This window comes from Ranitomeya imitator, chromosome 9, assembly GCF_032444005.1.
Source record: "Ranitomeya imitator isolate aRanImi1 chromosome 9, aRanImi1.pri, whole genome shotgun sequence".
NCBI lineage: Eukaryota > Metazoa > Chordata > Amphibia > Anura > Dendrobatidae > Ranitomeya > Ranitomeya imitator.
Window position 1 is genome coordinate 34,785,124 of NC_091290.1, and position 17,016 is coordinate 34,802,139.

The window sequence follows — 17,016 nt, forward strand, 5'->3', positions numbered from 1 at the left end:
ACTTTGATTGCTTCCGAATTGTCTACGGTAATTTTTTTTTTCCATGGACCAATAGACTTGCATTGCTGATTTTAATCCAACACGTGGAACAATATCGGACAGCCTATGCGGTTTTCTGCAGATCGCTTACTTTGTGAAAATCAAGGACTTTTGAACGGCTCCATAGACGGTCACAGCTACAAGTGCTGGCAGTGAAAAAAAGGGATCGCGTTCATGCGCAAAAAAAAACTTGACGAATGAGCCCTGATTCTAGGAATGCATGGCAAGGTGTCACGTTACGTCTCAATGATTTTCCTATGGTGTTGCATTGAGCTACATTCGCTGCAATACAGAGTGGTAAATGTTTCTAAAACTGGGGGCTACATGTTGACATGTGCGACCACTGGGAGAAAATGAATAGTGATGAGTGAATGTGCTGGGATAAGGTGTTATCTGAGCATGCTCGGGTGCTAACCAAGGGTCTTCAGCGTGCTTGAAAAATATGTTCTAGTCCCTGCAGCTGCAAGTCTCCCAGATGATCGACAGCTGCAGGGACTCGGACACATTTTTCGAGCACCCTGAAGACACTCGGCACATGAGCATGCGCAGATAACACCTTATCTGAGCATGTTCGCTTATCGCTAAAAACGAACTTATTTCTTTCCGGGAGCCTCTGGCTTTCAGTCATGTAGTGCATCTGTAAAGAGCTCTCAATGAAAGCGCTGGGGCGTGCTCCCAGCCGCTTAGGAACGGAGCAGTGACTAGTTGCTCCATGCCTGTCCCCATGACTGAAAGCCGGCAGCTCCCAGTTACACCTTAAGGGCTCCTTCTCACTTGCGAGACATACGTCCGAGTCTCGCAGGTTAAAACCCTCCTCTGGCGCCGGCACTCCAGAGCGGAGCGTGCGGCCGCACAGCAATACATGGAGCTGCACGCTCCGCTCCCAAGTGCTGGCGCCAGAGGAGGGTTTTTTTAGCATTTTTTTTCAACTATTTTCTATCATGAAAAAACTGAAGTTGGAAGCGGTGAGGTCAGAATGCAGATGCCCGTGCTCACCTACAGACATAAGAGGCCGCTAGTGAGCTGTATAACCCTACAATAAAAGCTCCTACACTAAGCATTGCATGGATGATATCACCAGTGCCAGGAGGCGTCCCCTCCAAAGAGCAGGTCAAAACTCTGAAGGGGAATTCTCGAGCTGGAGGGCGCGGGCTTAGGAAGCGCTTATGGTCAACTGACGTAATCACCATTGTTTCATTCGCGTCTCAAAGGATGCAAAGTGGTTTCTTGTGGGTGATGGGCGCAGAATTCGAGGCGGTCTAATGCTGGAACTTCTGTAAAACAAGCTGCGGTTTCATCACCCACCGAGATCTGCAGATCTAATGAGAATAGCAGTGCCGCCAGTTATAATGCAATGCACTGGCTGCGCTCTGATCAGCAGACAATGGCGCGTGCAGACGCCCAGCTGGGTGTTACGTGCTATTTATGAGAATTGTTTGGTTTGTTTGTTTTCTTAAAGGGATTTTCTGGAGTCCTGGGTTCAAATCCCACCAACGACAACATCTGCAAATAGTTTGTATGTTCGCTCCGTGTTTGTGTGGGTTTCCTCCGGGTTCTCCGGTTTCCTCCCATATTCCAAAGACATACTGATAGGGAATTTAGATTGTGAGCCCCAATGGGGACAGTGATGATAATGTGTGCAAACTCTAAAGCGCTGCGGAATATGTTAGTGCTATATATAAAAAAAAATAAAGATTATTATTATTAAAGAATAGGGAAGGCTAAAGTGCTCATTGTGAGTTGTATCAAGGCTTGTTTTGTTTTTGGTTTTTTTTGGAAGTTCTAACTGTAGTTTCTTACAATTGTAGGATCTGTACTTTTCTGCATTTCTGATTAGATTTTTATTCCTTCTTTTTAGAGGCAAACTGATCACAAAAGGGCGATTCTGGCTTTTTTTTCCTCTTGGTGTTTGTCATTCAGACCATTACGTGCGCGGTAATAACAAATATAACGATTTTATCTACGTTCTGGATAAGGAGAGGTGCTGGGAACACACTGTTTTTTTATAACCTTTCCGGTGACTTGTACAATACACTGCAATATGATTTTACAACATTATTATTATTTATTTATGTAGCACCATTAATTCTATGGTGCTGTACATGAGAGCAGGGTTACACCCATCTCCCATGAAGACCCGACACATGGGGCTCCATAGCTGTACGATTCATTATTACTGCCGTTGTACGCGCCAGTCTTGATGAAGGCGCCTCCATCAGAAACGTTACTCCAGCCGGGGACCTCAGGACATTTCTGCCGCAATTTACCTTACTAAGGGGGTGTACATTTTGCTGAATTTCAGGGTGGGCTCTGCCATGCTCGGTCCCAGGTATGTTCACTCTAGCGGTGATGGCCGGGACTGGCAAAAAGAAAAAAACCCTAAAAGATTAATATTAGCCCCGTGTCAAGGCATTTTATACCATAATTCCACAATAAACAGTCATTAAGCCAAAGGTCTGTACACACGCCAGCACTACACAGGCCGTCCGCTCTCTGACTACAGGTCTATGTGACTGACAGGGCTTTGTCAGGGTCACTTTCATGGCGCATGGGACCATATTTATATTTTGACATAAACATCCCCCTCTTTCTTCAGCGTATAGTATTTTTTTTTACATTTTTCTCTATTTTCACTCTCTCTGTTACGTTTCCATCCATATGACAGTACAAAGAGGACACTCGTTAATCGATATATGTCGCCTGTCGTGATATTTTGACATGTGGCCCACACTTCCCCCCTTTCCTTCCCGCACGGTGTCCCTACAGGACAGGAGCCCCCGGCCGCCCCCCTTTTCCCGGCCACACGTCCCTGGTCACGTGACCCCCACAGCCTCCTCCCAGCACAACATTGTACCACGTGGCGCCCCCTAGTAGTAGAGCGGTGACGTCATCAGTCCGCGCCTCCTCCTCCAGTCATTGCTGCGGTACCTGGCTGCCGGTGCTTAGTGCCGGGGAGTGATGGCGCTCGGTGGTCGCTCAGCTCGTCGTGTTCAGCCCTGGCTTTGATGTCAGCACGGATAATGTGAGTAAGGAGCTGTATATGGTGTATTCTATGTTCTCCCTAGTATACTGCAGTGTAAACTACAAGTCCCAGCATGCCACCATTGCCTACATCATCTATAGCATTTACTTATCTCAGGCACTGACTATCCTAGTTGGCATTGCATAGCTGGGAATGTCTGCTGGGAGTTGTAGTTCCTCTCATGCCCCGTGTTAATACTAGACGTTATGGCTGACCCCTGTTCTCCCTGCAGATGTTCCTGTCTGATTTCTTCTTTCTACCATGAGGCTGAAGCTGAGGAACGTCTTTCTGGTGTATTTCGTGGTGTCCAGCACCGGTCTCCTGTACGCGTTACTGCAGCTCGGTACGTAATGACCCGACCTACATCTTATACTCGAAGCCACAAAAACTCCATCTCGCCCCCGGACGCAGGCAGTCAGCCAGCCTCTGCAACAACTGGAGTTATCACTTAGAGGGGTTTTCCACTTTAACAAAACCCTTGTCCCCCCTGATGCAGTTTGAAATAAACCCAAAACAAAACATGAGCTTTACTCACCCTCCCCAGGTCCAATGTTGAGTCTCAGCCGCTGCTCCCGCTGCCTTATTTCCCTGCGGTGCTGACGTCACATCTACAGCACTGAGCTCAAGTTGATGGGCTGAGATTACAGACTGGCTGGGTGGTGTTGATGTGACGTCGACGCTGCAGCCAGTAACAGATACCAGAAACAGTGGTGGAGACTCCACGCTGGACCCAGGAAGGGTGAGTGTAAAAAACAAACTGCAACTGGAGAACAGGGGTTTTCTGACATTGGAAAACCCATTTAAAGGGAATCTGTCTGCAGGTTTTTGCTATGTAATCTGAGGTCAGGCTGAGACGTCATGAGTCACTTATTAGGTTGTATGCTCTTGTTTCAATACAATGCATGTTCTATCAGCAGATTATCACTGCAGGACCAGCTGCCCACAAAACTCACACCCCCAGCACTGATTAGCAGCGTACTGTCAATATACAGTGTACACAGAAAACTTCTAATCGGGGGTGTGGGTTAGCTTTATAAGCTCTGCTACATCTAAAAATTCTTATTATATCACAGCCTCTGCATCAAGTAAACTAAGTGATATGTATAACTGGAATCAGGGTCTCTTTCCCTACATTCTGCTGCTCTCAGATGATGTAACAAAAACCTTGTGATAGATTATCTTTAAAGGGGCTGTCTGGCACTGCATATTGATGATCTATCTTTAGGATAAGATCTGGGTCTTTATATGCGGCCTCTCTATTGATTTGTTGATATCTGATCTTGCAGCAACCAATATAGTTTGGGAGATAGCCTGGCAGCGGCCACTAAACGATGTACTGCACTTGTGTTTCACTCCATTCTCTGTTTGTATCTGGACGTTGCCCCAGCAAATATTCGCTAATCGATGGATGTACTGATTGTTATATCCCATTGTTTTGTTTTTTTGGCTGAGTCTGAGTTGTGTGATCAATCTTTTAGATATGCGAAGTGCGTTGCCTTCACATCTGGTCCTTTGTACTATGATTGTTTGCAGGTCAGCAATGTGGCTGTACACGTCAGATAAACCCTGGCAATAATATTCACAGATGGGAAACCCCGCACCGTCGTGGTGGGGAAAACATGCCTGTTATATATGTAGTAACCCCAACACATACAAGGTAAGATGTTTAATTTTTCAGTATATGACTTGGAAAACTGAGTACAGACCAGGTGTAGAAGGTTTCCTCCACCCCATATCATTGCATCTTAAACATATGACATGGCGTCACAATGGTTTATTAATGTGATTTCTCCTACGCCTCATTGGGGGACACAGACCGTGGGTGTATGCTGCTGCCACTAGGAGGCTGACACTATGTGATACAGAAAGAATAGCTCCTCCCCTGCAGTATACACCCTCCTGCTGGCTCTCAGCTCCTCCCCTGCAGTATACACCCTCCTGCTGGCTCTCAGCTCCTCCCCTGCAGTATACACCCTCCTGCTGGCTCTCAGCTCCTCCCCTGCAGTATACACCCTCCTGCTGGCTCTCAGCTCCTCCCCTGCAGTATACACCCTCCTGCTGGCTCTCAGCTCCTCCCCTGCAGTATACACCCTCCTGCTGGCTCTCAGCTCCTCCACTGCAGTATACACCCTCCTGCTGGCTCTCGGCTCCTCCCCTGCAGTATACACCCTCCTGCTGGCTCTCGGCTCCTCCCCTGCAGTATACACCCTCCTGCTGGCTCTCGGCTCCTCCCCTGCAGTATACACCCTCCTGCTGGCTCTCAGCTCCTCCTCTGCAGTATACACCCTCCTGCTGGCTCTCGGCTCCTCCCCTGCAGTATACACCCTCCTGCTGGCTCTCGGCTCCTCCCCTGCAGTATACACCCTCCTGCTGGCTCTCAGCTCCTCCCCTGCAGTATACACCCTCGTGCTGGCTCTCAGCTCCTCCCCTGCAGTATACACCTCCTGCTGGCTCTCAGCTCCTCCCCTGCAGTATACACCTCCTGCTGGCTCTTAGCTCCTCCCCTGCAGTATACACCCTCCTGCTGGCTCTCATCTCCTCCACTGCAGTATACACCCTCCTGCTGGCTCTCGGCTCCTCCCCTGCAGTATACACCCTCCTGCTGGCTCTCAGCTCCTCCTCTGCAGTATACACCCTCGTGCTGGCTCTCGGCTCCTCCCCTGCAGTATACACCCTCGTGCTGGCTCTCAGCTCCTCCCCTGCAGTATACACCCTCCTGCTGGCTCTCATCTCCTCCACTGCAGTATACACCCTCCTGCTGGCTCTCGGCTCCTCCCCTGCAGTATACACCCTCCTGCTGGCTCTCGGCTCCTCCCCTGCAGTATACACCCTCCTGCTAGCTCTCAGCTCCTCCTCTGCAGTATACACCCTCGTGCTGGCTCTCAGCTCCTCCCCTGCAGTATACACCTCCTGCTGGCTCTCGGCTCCTCCCCTGCAGTATACACCCTCCTGCTGGCTCTCGGCTCCTCCCCTGCAGTGTACACCCTCCTGCTGGCTCTCGGCTCCTCCCCTGCAGTGTACACCCTCCTGCTGGCTCTCGGCTCCTCCCCTGCAGTATATACCCTCCTGCTGGCTCTCGGCTCCTCCCCTGCAGTGTACACCCTCCTGCTGGCTCTCAGCTACCCAGTTCTTGCTTAAGGTACCTTCACACATAACAATATTGTTAACGATATCATTGCAACGTCACGCTTTTTGTGACATAGCAACGATCCCGCTAACGTTCTTGTTATGTGTGACAGCGACCAACGATCAGGCCCCTGCCGGGAGATCGTTGGTCGTGGGGAATGATCAGGACCTTTTTTTGGTTGCTGATCACCCGCTGTCATCGCTGGACCGGCGTGTGTGACGCCGATCCAGCGATGTGTTCACTTGTAACCAGGGTAAATATCGGGTTACTAAAAGCAGGGCCGCGCTTAGTAACCCGATGTTTATCCTGGTTACCATTGTAAAAGTAAAAAAAAAAAAAAAAAACACACTACATACTTACATTCTGATGTCTGTCACGTCCCCCGGCGTCAGCTTCCCTGCACTGTGTCAGCGCCGGCCGGCCGTAAGGCAGAGCACAGCGGTGACGTCACCGCTCTGCTTTATGGCCGGCGCTTACACAGTCAGTGCGGGAAGCTGATGCCGGGGGGACGTGACAGACATCGGAATGTGAGTGTGTAGTGTTTTTTTTTTTTTTTGTTTGTTTTTTTACTTTTACAATGGTAACCAGGGTAAATATCGGGTTACTAAGCGCGGCCCTGCACTTACTAACCCGATGTTCACCCTGGTTACCCGGGGACTTCAGCATCGTTGAAGACAGTTTCAACGATGCCGAAGTCGTTCCCCTGATCGTTGGTCGCTGGAGAGAGCGGTCTGTGTGACAGCTCCCCAGCGACCACACAACGACTTACCAACGATCACGGCCAGGTCGTATCGCTGGTCGTGATCGTTGGTAAGTCGTTTAGTGTAACGGTAGCTTTAGTGTCTGTAGGAGGCACTTGGCGTCACAATGGTTTATTAATGTGATTCTTCAACCCCTGGGTCTGTTGGGTTTCTCGAGTCCCCTTTGTCTAGTTTTTCCAGTGTACAAACTCATATTAAAAAAAAAAAAAAAAAAAAAAAAAAGAAAACATCAATCTACAGAAGCATTCATACTTTGTCTGGCAGCATTAAAACTGACTTTTTTTGTATGTATATGTGTGTGTGTATTATATATATATATATATATATATATATATATATATATATATATATATATATATATATATATATATATATATATATATATATATATATATATATATACCGTAAGTTAGGGATCTTTATTAATTTTTCCTTTAAAAATGAGGGAGGCACAAGATGCTAAATACATAGAAAAATAAATAAAAATATTTATACAGTACAGACCAAAAGTTTGGACACACCTCATTTAAAGATTTTTCTGTATTTTCATGACTATGAACATTGTAAATTCGCACTGAAGGCATCAAAGCTATGAATTAACACGTGGAATTATATACTTAACAAAAAAATTGTGAAACAACTGAAATTGTCTTTTATTCTAGGTTCTTCAAAGTAGCCACCTTTTGCTTTGATGACTGCTTTGCACACTCTTGGCATTCTCTTGATGAGCTTCAAGAGGTTAGTCACCGGGAATGGTTTTCACTTCACAGGTGTGCCCTGTCAGGTTTAATAAGTGGGATTTCTTGCATTATAAATGGGGTTGGGACCATCAGTTGTGTTGTGCAGAAGTCTGGTGGATACACAGCTGATAGTCCTACTGAATAGACTGTTAGAATTTGTATTATGGCAAGAAAAAAGCAGCTAAGTAAAGAAAAACGAGTGGCCATCATTACTTTAAGAAATGAAGGTCAGTCAGTCCGAAAAATTGGGCAAACTTTGAAAGTGTCCCCAAGTGCAGTGGCAAAAACCATCAAGCGCTACAAAGAAACTGGCTCACATGAGGACCGCCCCAGGAAAGGAAGACCAAGAGTCACCTCTGCTTCTGAGGATAAGTTTATCCGAGTCACCAGCCTCAGAAATCGTAGGTTAACAGCAGCTCAGATTAGAGACCAGGTCAATGCCACACAGAGTTCTAGCAGCAGACACATCTCTACAACAACTGTTAAGAGGAGATTGTGCAGCAGGCCTTCATGGTAAAATAGCTGCTAGGAAACCACTGCTAAGGACAGGCAACAAGCAGAAGAGACTTGTTTGGGCTAAAGAACACAAGGAATGGACATTAGACCAGTGGAAATCTGTGCTTTGGTCTGATGAGTCCAAATTTGAGATCTTTGGCTCCAACCACCGTGTCTTTGTGCGACGCAGAAAAGGTGAACGGATGGACTCTACATGCCTGGTTCCCACCGTGAAGCATGGAGGAGGAGGTGTGATGGTGTGGGGGGTGCTTTGCTGGTGACAGTGTTGGAGATTCATTCAAAATTGAAGGCATACTGAACCAGCATGGCTACCACAGCATCTTGCAGCGGCATGCTATTCCATCCGGTTTGCGTTTAGTTGGACCATCATTTATTTTTCAACAGGACAATGACCCCAAACACACCTCCAGGCTGTGTAAGGGCTATTTGACCAAGAAGGAGAGTGATGGGGTGCTACACCAGATGACCTGGCCTCCACAGTCACCAGACCTGAACCCAATCGAGATGGTTTGGGGTGAACTGGACCGCAGAGTGAAGGCAAAAGGGCAAACAAGTGCTAAGCATCTCTGGGAACTCCTTCAAGATTGTTGGAAGACCATTCCTGGAGACTACCTCTTGAAGCTCATCAAGAGAATGCCAAGAGTGTGCAAAACAGTCATCAAAGCAAAAGGTGGCTACTTTGAAGAACCTAGAATATAAGACATATTTTCAATTGTTTCACACTTTTTTGTTAAGTATATAATTCCACATGTGTTAATTCATAGTTTTGATGCCTTCAGTGTGAATATACAATTTTAAGTCATGAAAATACAGAAATTTCTTTAAATGAGAAGGTGTGTCCAAACGTTTGGTCTGTACTGTATATATACAGTATATATTTTTCTATGCATTTAGCATCTTGTGCCTCCCTCATTTTAAAGGAAAAATTAATAAAGATCTCTAACTCCAAAAGTTCCATTCAGAGAGATAGATGCTTAGCAAATATATACATATGTTTTAAAGGGAACCTGACACCCCGTTTTTTCAGATTGAGATATAAATACTGTTAAATAGGGCCTGCGCTGTGTGTTACAATAGTGTATGTAGTGTACCCTGATTCCCCACCTATGCTGCGAAATACATTACCAAAGTTGCCGTTTTCGCCTGTCAATCAGGCTGGTCAGGTCAGGTGGGCGTGGTGACATCGCTGTTTCTTCCCCAGCTTTCCGTTGGTGGCGTAGTGTTGTGCGCATGTCCAAGTGCCGAATCCACTGCGCGCACGTTAAGAAACAGCGCGCGATCTGCGCTATTACCCTTGTCATCGGTGGGGGCGGCCATCTTCCTGGGGCCGCGCGTGCGCAGATGGAGTGCTCTGCTGCACGGGGCTTCAGGAAAATGGCCACGGGATGAAGCCGCAATGTCACCGCTATAGCCATGTCAGACCAACCAGGTGCAGCAGTGATTGAGCAAAGCTTAGTTTGTCATTTTCACACCTGAGCAAGTCTGTGGACCTATTCCTGGAAATTACTTGCACTTTTGTATAGATTCCTACTTTCCCATTGTCCAGAAAGTCTCATTTTCTAATACTTAAAGCCACAAAACTCTCCTTCTTCTGTGCCAGCATGTGATAAGGGGGGGGCTGGCTTTGTGGTTCAGGTTATTAGATAAGCCAGCCTTCTTCTGTGTCTCTGCATCAGTCGTAATGTTGAAGAGGGTTGACTTTGTTGCTAACCAGAGCCAAACTCAGGAGTGTCCTTCCTAACGTGCTGACATATAGGAGGAGTAAGCAGTCTCTTGATGACTGCAGAACTGGCACTTCCAGGACTAGGAGAGGTGGTCTTAAAATGGGACATCAGTGCAGTTTTCCTAAGTTTTATACCCATATTAATCTGCCATCACACAAGTATAGACCAAGCCTTACCTGTACATAAAGTGGCGTTTGCACAGCAGCGGATACATAAGTTGCGTTCTTTTTGTCCTGGTCAGACCTCATCAGCGGGCAGAACTTACTCGCCTGTCCCAAACATTACTTCTCGTCCCTGCTCTTCACTGGATTGTGGTGGAGGACTCAGCGCAGCGCACTAGTTTAGTGTCCGATCTGCTGGCCCAGAGTGAGTTGCAGTACACCCACCTTCATGTGCAGACCCCACCAGCAATGAAATTGAAGGACTCTGATCCCAACTGGTTGAAACCGCGTGGTGTGGAACAGCGAAACGAGGCTTTACATTGGCTGCGTGAGAACAGATCACCCAAGGACCATGGGGTCGTCTATTTTGCTGATGATGACAACACATACAGTATTAAGATCTTTCAGGAGGTGAGTTGTGTTCCACTACTTTTCAACGTTTTTGGGATGTTTGAAGCCATTATCGCCTTATTTCTCAAGTATACATATGTGTATTACATATAGGTTTACAGCATCATATCGCACCATTGGCAGGTGAAATTAATAATGTTGAAGATTAATAATTATTGGTGACGATTGCCACAGTTAAAGCAATTCCATCAGTGCACAATGACTATTCAAACCATGCACAGGCTCTTGGTGCACCCTTGGCGTGGCTGAGCTGTTCAGTGCACATTCCCACCTTCTTGTTTTGCATCAATCTCCACCATCCACTGACTACTGTAAAACCAGAGCTGTCAATCAAGGAAGAAGAGGGTGTAGATGGAAAACAAATAGGAAGGAACGTTGACCTGCTCATCCACACTAAGGGAACACCGATCACCTGTGCTTGGTTTGAACGGTCATTTTGTGCTGACAATCAGTTGATGATATTTGTGTAAAATACATGCATTTATTTAATATTCCTAGGACATTATTGTAAGGTTTTCCCAATAAATACTTTTATCACCTATGCAAAGGATGAGCGTAAGTGTGTGATCGCTGGAGTCCCAGCGTGCGTGGGTGCGTGCGTGCGATTGTTGGAGCCCTTGCCCCCATCCTTTTTAAGAGGAAGAAGAGGATTCCCAAAGCGATGCGCACAAAATGTCGCATTGAGCTAATTAACCGAGGATGCCGGTGAGTGGGAGGTATGCGGAGTTCCTGACTGGCGGGCTGTAGACTACAGACGTGATCGGTGGGCCGGAGTCCCGCTCATCTCTACTACATACAGACTTTTTTTTAACATGAGAGGCCACAGAGGAAATGTTCGTTTGTTGTTTGTATTTTTTTTTAATTTATTTTCTTGTGAATTTTCTTTTCCCTTCTACAGATGCGTAACACACACAAAGTATCTGTCTGGCCAGTTGGGCTTGTTGGAGGACTTCGTTATGAGGGTCCTTTGGTCACTGGAGGCAAAGTAGTGAGCTTTCATACAGCCTGGAAGACACATAGACCGTTTCCCATAGACATGGCTGGATTTGCGGTGTCTTTGACACTACTTCTGAATCACCCAAAGGCACAGTTTGACCCAAATGCAGAGAGAGGGTTTTTGGAGAGCAGCCTTCTAGGACCACTGGTGACCGTCGGGGAATTGGAGCCCAAAGCGGATAATTGCACTAAGGTTTGTATGTGTACTTACAAATGCTATGTTCCTGCCCCAGGTGATAAAAAAAATTGTCTTACTTGGTCACTTCTCTCCAAATGTGCACATTTAGGATGATTTCACACGTCCCACGTTCACGGTCTGAGTACGAACTGGCCGTGAGTCTCCAAACCTGAACTCAGCAGTGTTATAAGCATAAATGAGGCTGTTATATCAGGTCATGAGACCTATGGCCAGTTCTCACTGCGGTCCATGCTCGGATCCTGCATGTCAGACTGAGTATAAGGCATCAGAAACATTCGATATACCATCTGTGTAAGGGACCTGATCCTTGGTATCCACACTATCAAAAAATGAAGCCCCTGCAGCTTTTCTTCCTGTATCACTTCCAGCCCATCACTAGAAAGCACTGAATCTCAAGTAGAGCCACTCATGGTCATCAATTTGATGCACGCCGTGGAATTTCTCCATTACAAGGCTGGATTCTTACTTTACTGTCTTGGTGTTTTGGGTTTTTTTTTTTTTTGCACTTGTGATTGCGTGCTATAGTTTTGTAGCACTTTTGGGCAACTGCAGCAAGTACCGCACCATGGCCACGAGATGTGAGGTCGGCCTAAACAAAGCTTAATGAAACTTCTGCCGATCCGCTGTTATCAGGAGCAGCTAGAGAACAGGGGAGTCCCGCACTGATCGCTGGAGCCAAGGGGCTTACCCGCAAGCAGATGGGGTACAGTCTTAATATAAAGTCTGTGGTCTTTGAAGATTTTGAATAATCTGGTGCAAAATAACCCTCAGCGCATACCTCAAGAGAAAAAAAAAGTAACTTCAATAAATTGCTAATGCTTAATCAGGGCCCTATGTGTTTGTCATTCAGCACAAGCACTAGAAATAATTAAGAGATTTTTACAGAACCGTATTCTTCGCAAAGGTTTTGCCCATTTATGCCATAAATGTCCAGTGCTGGGTGCCTCTGCCGGAGCTCGGATGTTGCACCCTGTCCAGTGCCGGGAGCCTCTGCCGGAGCTCGGATGTTGCACCCTGTCCAGTGCCAGGTGCCTCTGCCAGAGCTCGGATGTTGCGCCCTGTCAAGTGCCGGGAACCTCTGCCGGAGCACGGATGTTGCGCCCTGTCCAGTGCCAGGAACCTCTGCCGGAGCTCAGATGTTGCACCCTGTCCAGTGCCGGGAGCCTCTGCCGGAGCACGGATGTTGCACCCTGACCAGTGCCGGGTGTCTCTGCCGGAGCTCAGATGTTGCACCCTGTCCAGTGCCGGGAGCCTCTGCCGGAGCTCGGATGTTGCACCCTGTCCAGTGCCGGGAGCCTCTGCCAGAGCTCGGATGTTGCACCCTGTCCAGTGCCGGGAGCCTCTGCCGGAGCTCGGATGTTGCACCCTGTCCAGTGCCGGGAGCCTCTGCCGGAGCTCGGATGTTGCACCCTGTCCAGTGCCTCTGCCGGAGCTCAGATGTTGCACCCTGTCCAGTGCCGGGAGCCTCTGCCGGAGCTCGGATGTTGCACCCTGTCCAGTGCCGGGAGCCTCTGCCGGAGCTCGGATGTTGCACCCTGTCCAGTGCCGGGAGCCTCTGCCGGAGCTCGGATGTTGCACCCTGTCCAGTGCCTCTGCCGGAGCTCGGATGTTGCACCCTGTCCAGTGCCGGGAGCCTCTGCCGGAGCTCGGATGTTGCACCCTGTCCAGTGCCTCTGCCGGAGCTCGGATGTTGCACCCTGTCCAGTGTCGGGAGCCTCTGCCGGAGCTCGGATGTTGCACCCTGTCCAGTGTCGGGAGCCTCTGCCGGAGCTCGGATGTTGCACCCTGTCCAGTGCCTCTGCCGGAGCTCGGATGTTGCACCCTGTCCAGTGCTGGGTGTCTCTGCCGGAGCTCGGATGTTGCACCCTGTCCAGTGCCTCTGCCGGAGCTCGGATGTTGCACCCTGTCCAGTGCCGGGAGCCTCTGCCGGAGCTCGGATGTTGCACCCTGTCCAGTGCCGGGAGCCTCTGCCGGAGCTCGGATGTTGCACCCTGTCCAGTGCCTCTGCCGGAGCTCGGATGTTGCACCCTGTCCAGTGCTGGGTGCCTCTGCCGGAGCTCGGATGTTGCACCCTGTCCAGTGCCGGGAGCCTCTGCCGGAGCTCGGATGTTGCACCCTGTCCAGTGCCTCTGCCGGAGCTCGGATGTTGCACCCTGTCCAGTGCCGGGAGCCTCTGCCGGAGCTCGGATGTTGCACCCTGTCCAGTGCCGGGAGCCTCTGCCGGAGCTCGGATGTTGCACCCTGTCCAGTGCCGGGAACCTCTGATGTTGCGCCCAGTATACCTGAGCGGTGTATGTTGCTATATTACATTCATGTGTGGCAGCAGATTAGCCCCGGTATATGGACATAAAGCACATTACTGCCGGCCACCTGTCACTTCTGATGCCATGTGTATGACATATACTTTTTGTTTTTACAGATCTGGGTGTGGCACACAAGAACTGAAAAACCCAAACTCAAGCAAGAAGAGTTACTGGAGAAGCAGGGGAAGGGATCGGACCCCAAAATCCTTGTGTAATGCGAGCACAAGCGAGACTGTTTATACCATATGAGCAGCTGTCGCTGTAATGGGGCAAGTGACTTATTTCTGGACCCTTTTGTGATCGATTGTTTCATCAGATGCTCTAATATCTGTAATCGTATGTATAGAAATCATACACATGCAGGGTCTTTCCTATTAGGATCTCTGTGCATTACACTTCGCCCTCTAGAGAAGTGGACTTAAATTTTATGGTAGAGAACATCTGCAGATCAATCTAAGCCTCAATATGGCCATGTCCACATTGTCTGCACTACAGTATGTAAGGGGATTTACAAAATCTATGCAAGTGTAGACGAGGGCAGAAAATGGGTTCATTATAAAATAATACCGATTATTGCGTCTCCTATCCCTGCTGGTCTCTGCTTACTTCTAGGTGTCACTCACTGACTGTCTGCAGCGGTCATGTGCTGGACGGAGCAGCAGAAGTGATGATGCCCGGATAAAGTGCTATTCGGACATTATCATGCTTAACCGAGTGTCTTCGGCGTGATCGAAAAAATATGCTGGAGTCGCGCAGCTTCATGTCTCATGGTTGTTCGACAGCAGCAACACGTATGGATTTCGTGTTTGTTGGGCAATCCCTGCACGTGTAGCGGCTGTTGGACCGCCATGCCACATGCAGCCGCGGGGACTCGAACATATTTTTCAAACACTAGTGTGTTCAGATGACACCTTTTCTGAGCAGTTTTTGTAAATGTTACTTGCTATTTTACAAAACACGGTCAAATAAATCATTTTTAATGTGTTTTATCACAGTTGGTATTGTTGTTCCTGTTGTACCAGGCGCTGTTAAGAGACATGGACTCAAAGTATATCTGTATATTAGATTCTGCTGGAAATCGTGTCTTCGGAACTTTGTCCTGATTTACCCAAAGTGGCGGATCAAATTGTACATAGAAACCTAGAAGATGACGACAGAAAAAAAAACCACACTGTCCCTCCAGTCCGCCATTATATTTTATATAGCTATACATATGTATATCCATCCCAGACACATTTCAGAACTCTGTGTACTTTCCATCCCTATCAGATGGAGATACGTTCCAAGCCGCAATCGGTCAATATTCAGACAAGTGTGCATAGCGTGATGTCTGGACTGACCGCACGTCTCCTGATACAAATTCAGCATCCTTTTCTATGCCTTTGAGATGGCTGAATTTGGGTCAGGAGACCCACAGCCGGCCCAGACGGAGCTGGCCCAGACTTGAACGAATGTCACTGATGTGTGTAAGGCTAGGTTCACATTGTGTTAAGTGCAGTCCGTTCAGTGCATACGCTAACGGACTGCATTAACGCAAGTGCCGAAAAAGATCGCAATAATGCTAAGGCAGATGCTCTATCTGTGCTAGCGGTGACGGACCCAAAAACGCTGCAGACTGCGTCCGAGGGTCCGTCACAGAATGACGGCACATCACTAACGCATGCCGATTATGACATGCGTTAGCGATGCGCTACATAATGGCAGTCAATGGGTGCGCTAACGCATCTGTTACAGAGGGTTAGTGCTGCTATGTAACGGATGCCGTCAGCGGACTGCACTTAACGCAATGTGAACCCAGCCTAAGGTCTCATTCAGACTTCCAGTTTTTGTTTTTTTTTTCACGTACAAGAAAAGAGTTTCATCAGTTTTGTTTTTCCATTGTTTAGGGGAAAAAAATTCCGAAGCTCCTATCAGGTGATAAAAAGCAGATACTATACAGATGGTACCTGAGTGCGGTCCTTTTTTTATTTTTGTTTTTTTGCGCAGACCCATGACTGATTTTGATCTGACACCCAGACCAATATCGGACAAATCTCCCGTAATTTTGCTTAGTCCCAGGAAAATAATCTGACCTGTGGATAGCCCCATGGACTATCATAGGTACAAGTGCCATTAGTAGAGAGGAGAGGGAAAGAAAAATAAAAGATAGTGTTCGCCTGTGAAAAACTGATGTCTGAATGATCCCTTAGGCCGGGGTCACACTTGCAGCTGCAATGTGAGAAAGTTGCGCTAGTCTGTGGCCTCAATACCCGGCACTGCCGCCGGCACTCGGGACCGGAGTGTGTATTTCTATGTAGCTGCACGCTCTGGTCCGAACCGCCGGTGGCAGTGCCGGGTATTGAGGCCAGAGACTAGCGCGCTTTCTCACATTGCAGTTGCAAGTGTGACTCCGGCCTTATAGAAAAATAATCATTTCTGATTGACCCAATGATGTGATCCCCTGTAGGGTTGGGTGTACCTGTGGAAGTTCTGGTACCTGACCCAAACTTTTGAAAAAGTCCACTTTAGGTACAAGAACAATACCCGAACTTCCACTCAAACACCATTAGAAATTATGAATACCCGAAGTGCGAAGAAAAGAAAATTCAGTCTTTCTCGTATTAACGCTGAACATTTCTGTCCGGGTTCTTCCATCTCTAATCCCTTGTAGTGCCTAGCTCGGCAGGTATCACAGCCACATATGTGACCGACTGCTCCATCAGCTCCTGCTGGCTGCGGTGTCATAGCCGTGAGAGATTGATTTGATCCCAGCGGTGGGATCCACACTCCAATCTAGTAATCCTCACCTATCTGTGGACCATCTCCATAGACCTCCCTTTAGGGGTTTATCCATTAGTATAAAACGAGGACATCTGCTGTGCATGTAATATTAATGTTATTTAGACGCTTTGTTCCATGTTACTTTTTGTACAAATGTCTCTTAATAATTTATTCAGAGAGCTGCTTTTATTATTTTAGGCCGTGTACGTGAAGTCGTCATTTGTGGGTTCACGCAGCGAATAAACATTTTACAACAT

General features: G+C 47.8%; 1 protein-coding gene across 1 annotated transcript; it reads left to right on the forward strand.

Moving 5' to 3' along the window:
* The first annotated feature begins 2,919 nt into the window (after positions 1–2,919).
* Positions 2,920–17,016, forward strand: B3GAT3 (beta-1,3-glucuronyltransferase 3). The gene is made up of 6 exons (XM_069740006.1): positions 2,920–3,061; positions 3,294–3,404; positions 4,595–4,718; positions 10,171–10,501; positions 11,400–11,690; positions 14,116–17,016. Exons 2-6 carry the CDS (start codon positions 3,323–3,325, stop codon positions 14,212–14,214), a joined length of 927 nt encoding a protein of 308 aa, XP_069596107.1. The 5' UTR covers positions 2,920–3,061; positions 3,294–3,322; the 3' UTR covers positions 14,215–17,016.

Coding starts and splice junctions, on each gene's coding strand:
- B3GAT3 (XM_069740006.1), top strand. CDS start 3,323: ATGAGGCTGAAGCTGAGGAACGTCTTTCTGGTGTATTTCGTGGTGTCC. Junction 3,405..4,594: donor GTACGCGTTACTGCAGCTCG/GTACGTAATGAC, acceptor GATTGTTTGCAG/GTCAGCAATGTGGCTGTACA. Junction 4,719..10,170: donor GTAACCCCAACACATACAAG/GTAAGATGTTTA, acceptor TGTCCTGGTCAG/ACCTCATCAGCGGGCAGAAC.